The sequence below is a fragment of the Monomorium pharaonis genome, chromosome 5 (assembly GCF_013373865.1).
Source record: "Monomorium pharaonis isolate MP-MQ-018 chromosome 5, ASM1337386v2, whole genome shotgun sequence".
Classification (NCBI taxonomy): Eukaryota; Metazoa; Arthropoda; class Insecta; order Hymenoptera; family Formicidae; genus Monomorium; species Monomorium pharaonis.
Window position 1 is genome coordinate 5,554,705 of NC_050471.1, and position 6,019 is coordinate 5,560,723.

Consider the following 6,019-nt stretch of genomic DNA (forward strand, 5'->3'; position numbering starts at 1 on the left):
CGGCTCGTGCGTCCACTCCCCGCACTCGTGCACAAAAGGCCGACTTAATGTTCTTGTCACAGAATACACTATCTTTGTACATGTTCGAATTTGAGATAGAATCAGAAAAAGTAGAAAATTGTCTGGAATCTCAAACAATCCCGGTTGATATGCGGAAAATTTTTTTAATTTAAAGTTTTGAAACGCAGACGAATAATAAAATATAGTAACAACTCTTAGAACACAGACCTTTGCATAACGCATAGTGCATGACGCATAAGAGAATCAATCAATCAGAGTCGTCTATTTCCCTCCCCAGAATAGAAATGAAGACCTCTGATTGTTTAATTCTTATGTATTATCCATTTTGTGTTATGCAGAAGTATGTGCTCCTGCCCTTATACTTTCGAATATTCTTCAAAACTTCCGAGAGAAAATTAGTAAATTTTATAAGAGTCAAACGTGTATAGTTAAGTTAATCGAAATTTCTCATCATTTAATGCAGTTTAGAGTTGAATAGAAAAAGGGTGAGATATTTATGATACAAATACGGAAAAATAAAACGCACACACGCGCACACTATCTCTGTAGATAAGCGAAGGTTGAAGGAGAGAACGCGTTGCAGAAATAGTCATCCTGTTATCGACACCACCGTTTACTTATCGTTCCACGGTCAATATTTCGCTCCCTCCGACCTTTTTTTCCGCAACGTCTTCGCCCCTTCTCTTTCTACACTACGATTCCCGACGTTATTAGCCTGCGTTTGTGTGTCCGCCAGTGCGTCCGCCAGTGCGTTCGCCACTTATCCTGCTTTTATCAGCCGATAACGCTAATATCTCGGCCACCATCAAACAGCGATTACAAGAAAAACGAGTAATATTCGCTACATTCCAAAAATATTTTCTGTTAGAACAAAATTCGTGTGTCGCTTGTGCATCAACGATAACCGAAAAAGATACGAAATGCTTACGATATTTGGAAAAAAAAGAAATCAATAGATACGATTATTCAGAAATACGAAAGTTTTAAAAATCCGCCTCTACAATCGAATTTCTCCAAATTTTTAGGCACAATTTTAGTGTATTTTTAGTGCACAAATAATATTAATGTAAAATATGTTTCAAATGGTATTTAAAATGTTTTTTTTTCTCATAAAGTCTTGCAATCTTATTGAAAAAGGTGTTTCTTCACATGAGAGAGGTAGAAACGATTATTTAACTTTTATTTACATTGAAAGAGAACGATTAAAAATACGATATAATTAAAATTATATACTTTGGTAGAAGCATTTGGTTATCTTCTACTTTCTCAATTTCGATCAAAGCAGAGTTAACAATTAGTAATCAATTAAACATACGGTACTCACCACTTAATACTCTTCTTTATGATGTTGCTAACGATCCTCTGCGACTTTCTCGATACAAAATGTGAGGTGTTAGGCCTCTTTCGTTTTTCCGCCTCGTTCTGCTTATTCTCTTCGCATGTCTCCGATTTGCATTCCTCGGCGATGTTACCCTCTTCGTTGGAATCTTCTGTCGTGTTTTTGACCCATTCTACTATGTGTTTGTCCTCGCGATCAGTCGATAATGCAGAGTCATTGGCAAGCTGTTCTTCAACCAGTTCTTCAATTGCAGTCGGAGAATGAACAATTCCAAAGCTCTCAGATTTCTTTTCCGAGGGTCCTGTCGAGTCCCTCTTGACCTTTGTGGCCGCGGCGGAAGTGTTCGCGCAATTCTGCGAACTGCCAGTCAGTGAATCATCAATCGAAACGTCATTATTTTCCTTCTTTGTTGTTTGTTTCTCTTTTTCGTTGTTCTTTCCGACGCTGTCCTTCGCAGCTGCAGTCTTACTAGCGGATTGAATGATCTCCATCGCTAAATCTCCGTGAACAATTCTCAAGATCTCGTTTATGCTTCTCTGCATGGTATTATTGGCATACGTGCTCTCTTCACTAGACTGCGCTTCATCCTTAGACTCAGCTTCTGTCTTAGACTGCGTAGCACATTCTTCGGAATTGCTCTCTTGAGTTTCGTCCTTCATCGACTCAGATTCTGTCTTATCGAGATTAGTTTCCTCCTTCAAATCTCCGTTACAATCGGTTGAACCATCTTGTTGTATTTCAGAACTGGATAAATGTGTATCCTCGACTTCCTCTTTTTTAGCAGAGACGTCTGAAGATTTTTTAGGAGTCGATGACGCGTTGACGTCCGTTTGTTCAAAATTTGTCTTCGTATCAGAGGGAACTACTATATCTTCTGCTGAGGAAGGCTCCGATGTCTCATTGTCTAATTTAATAGTATTTTCTTCTGCCGCTTCCGCCATTGTTATCAGATGCTCTCAGTTACTCAAAGAATCTAGCATTTTAATTTCGATGACGAAAGATGAACCCCCCTAGTACTTCAGAAGACAGGCTGTTACCATCTGAGCCCTCTTGGCCATCCTGCTAGGAAATATCTTCTTAATTTCTCCACAATTTTCCTTTCTAATTGCTTCTTTGGTTTGGTCCTAAGATAAACAAAATTTAACAATTACTATTTTTTGAAAAAATGCATGTCTAAAATTAGATATTTATTTTAATAATTCCATTCTTGATTATCGCACGTATTGTAATTATTATCGTAAACACATTAATGATGAACATATTATTATTATTATTACTATATATAATATCACCGACGAGATACTGTTAAAGACCGTCAACCCTAGATCAATTTTTCGTCAGTACCCAAGGTGCCCTGAGAGTGCAGTGGTAATTGAAGACCAGTGACATTATCGACTATGAATAGAAATTTATGATTATTAATACAAATATTTAAATAATACAATATTAAATTTGACTTTTAATTATCTAAATGCTTTGTAAACATGTTTGCATATTTATAAGGCCATAACATAAATATAACTGCAAATTTATAATTTTTTCTGTATCATCTTTGTAAATAATCAAGTTTGAATAATACCATTAAAATTGCAGTTTTAAATAAAAATCGAGTATTGTTGAATTTTAGATATATATCTATAATTTTACGAAACATCAGATTAATAAAATTAATATTGTATTATCAATACCTTATTCTTAATCACTTAAATTTTAATAGAGACGCGAACTCTCTTAAAAGTATCGGTCTTTAATATTATCTTGTCAGTGATAATATATAAAAAATATATATCTCTATCGTAAATTCAGCGTGATTTCCGAAAATTATTTCGTCGATAAGAAGAATTCCCTACATTACTGAGCGAGCGTTGAGGTTAGGAAACGCGTATACAAGACAAGATATAATTCACTGCTAATTTCACGCAAATGCTAATCTTACTCTTAATTTCATGCGATGTTGGTCACGTACGCACTTCCCCCTCCTATTCCTCCAAAAAAAGACATTCGATTGCGAACGTAACAATTATCGCGCAATGACGTTCCATGACCTGACATCAAACAGCTACGCACGACACGGAGCATTTGGGGCATGCATTTTAACAGGTTTTAAAGTCTCGCCGAGAGAATTCGCGCGCGGAATCCCGTCGAAATCCTCGTGCCACGCATCTCTCCGCGCAAATGATGTCCCAGACAGGTTGTCACCATTTCCGCGACGAAGGTAGTTCCGTCTGTTTTTTTTTCCGCATTTACTTCGAGAGAATACAAGGAATCTCGATTAGGGACTTACGCTTGGTAAAGCCACCAGTGAACCGTGTGCCCTTCCGACTGTCAATTATCGACTTGTCGAATCCTATTGAGAAATTCGTTTCGCATCTCTGACACAGAGAGAAGGTCCTAATAGACTGGCCAATCTCCCGCGGAGTTCGTCACATTAGCGGTCAATGGGACACATCGACCGTACGCCTTCCCAAATCGCAGTCACGGCTGCGACGTCGGTCGTCGGTCACAGATTAAGGTCGCTGCGCGACACGGACGTTCATTACGCTCGTTCGCACTGCGCGAATCTCATCTCTTCACACGGAACGGAGTAGCAAAGCGTATCGCGCGCGCGCGCGCGCTCCTAACCTCCGAGGTACCGGCGTCGAAGGCACGGACGCGACGACACCGGGTAAGGAGGGAGGGGGAGGGGGAGAATGCGGAAAGATAAGATCCTTGTACGTACCTCGACCGCGGGTACTCGGAGAGATTGGTCGATTCCTCGAAGCTGCGGAAGAGATTCGCGCGACGTGTCGGCGGCCGTCGATGTCGACGGAGTTTCGTCGGTGGAAAACGGACGATGACGACAGCTCTGATTCGCGTCGGAAATGGCAGCGGAGCGAGCGTGCGAGCGAGCGAACGACCATTCGCGGCGAATCGACGTGGCGAGAAAGAGAGGGAGAAAGGGATAGGGGGAGAGAGAGAGAGAGAAAGAGCGGAAAGAAACGGGAGCGAGGGAGCGCGATCTTTCTGCTAAACAACTCCCGGGGAAACGCGAGGACTCGTAGAGACACAAACCCGCGTACTGGCGAGGCTGGTGACCTTACTGAACTCTATCCGTAGTATCCGTACGCGTAGAACGCGCACTGGCGCTCGAAACGTCAACAAGAGAGAGAGACAACTTCAAGCGGTTGGCGTTTGGCGTTCTTACCTCTGTCTCTCTTTCTCTCTTCCTCTTATGCGCGCGCCCGCGCGCGCGCGGTACAGTCCTCGGAGAAAATTCACGTCGCGCGAGATGAAATATGCTCCGTGTCGCGAAAATTGATTAAACTTCGGCGGGGAGTTGTACAAAGCTTTCAATGCGCATGCCACCCTCTGATGATCTTTTCTCACTCGCTTTCTTTCTCCTCCCCTCCCCTCCCCTCTCTCTCTCTCTCTGTTTCTTTCTCCCTCGCTTTCTCTTTGTTGATTTTTTTGTTGGATTGAGAATAAAACGTGAGACCATATTTCGATATGAGTAGGACTCAATAAGTGATTTTTATCAATTGCTGCTAACCGCAGCAAACGAAATTGGTCGTATCGAAATTTATGTTTATGATTTTATAATAAATATGAAATATGTAAAATATAAAAGAAAATAAATTTTATAAATATTTTTAATATTTAGGATTCGTTTTAATCCATTAAATGGATTTACACTTGACGAATTTATAAAGTGAAGTATGCAGTTTTTATTTAGAATTTATTTAAATTTTGAATTGAATGCAAACGTTCTTGAAATATAGATTTATTATATCGTAATAAATAATAAATAACAGGAGAAAATAGTATTATGACTCTTAATTGTAAATATAATCATTCGTGCTATCTTCGTTTTTCGTTGAAGAATTCTGATAATTACTTACGGAATCATTTTGTTTAATGTTAAATTTTCAATTTAAAATATTGACAAAGTTATTATATAAAATGTAAATAACAGTCATAATATAATCCTCTTTTCTAATAAATAAATATAAATAATTAATTATCTAAAAATAAATAAATTACAGATTTATTATTTCACGTGTGGGATTATAAAAATTATAAGATTATAAAAATACGATAGTAAAATGAGAGAAACTTACCAAACAACAAACAGCAGCCACGACTTCGATAACTGGACGTTTGGACAAGTTTACTCCTAAATCCAATCTCTCGGCGACAAAATCTGTCGCGTGAAGTTAGCAACGAAATGACAGTCCTGCCAAGTTTTCCGTTTTCACCGTGGATTTTGCCGCTGCGTAACGATTGTTTTCATTGCGACGTTCGCGTGATTCACGTCGACGGAATCGCTGCATGACGACGCGAATTCGCACAAATTTTCTGTAAAGTGTCGTATCCGCATTCAATGTTTTTCAACTCTCGCGGCGTAAATCTCAAGCGATTCACCGACAGCGTGATTCCCTTCCGCGAGTGAAGTCGCTGACAGAAGCACGGCGTGAATTTACCCTGGACTCTCCGTTGCTGCGAATTTGAGGAAACGTCGCGATTGTCAGATGCTTCGAATCGAAGGAACTTTAATACGGACAAACCTCGGACAAACCTCGTGCCTGCAAAAAACGCGGAAGGTGTCGATAGATCGAGGTAAGCAACGATTTAATTCGCTTTTAACTGGCGTCTACCACTGGCGATAACCCGCCGATAACT

General features: G+C 39.8%; 1 protein-coding gene across 5 annotated transcripts in view; it reads right to left on the reverse strand.

The window, feature by feature from the left end:
* The window catches only part of LOC105832542, a 43,881-nt gene extending 39,320 nt beyond the window's left edge, over positions 1-4,561 (reverse strand). For 2 of the 5 annotated variants that reach the window (XM_028189172.2, XM_012673606.3), the window contains exons 1-2: positions 3,645-4,073; positions 1,346-2,484 (exon numbers count right to left, since the gene is read on the reverse strand). In XM_028189172.2, the coding sequence (XP_028044973.2) occupies positions 1,346-2,301 (956 nt within the window). In that variant the 5' untranslated portion in view covers positions 2,302-2,484; positions 3,645-4,073. The other 3 variants (XM_028189164.2, XM_012673605.3, XM_028189169.2) reach the window with 3 other exon arrangements.
* Positions 4,562-6,019: the final 1,458 nt, after the last annotated feature.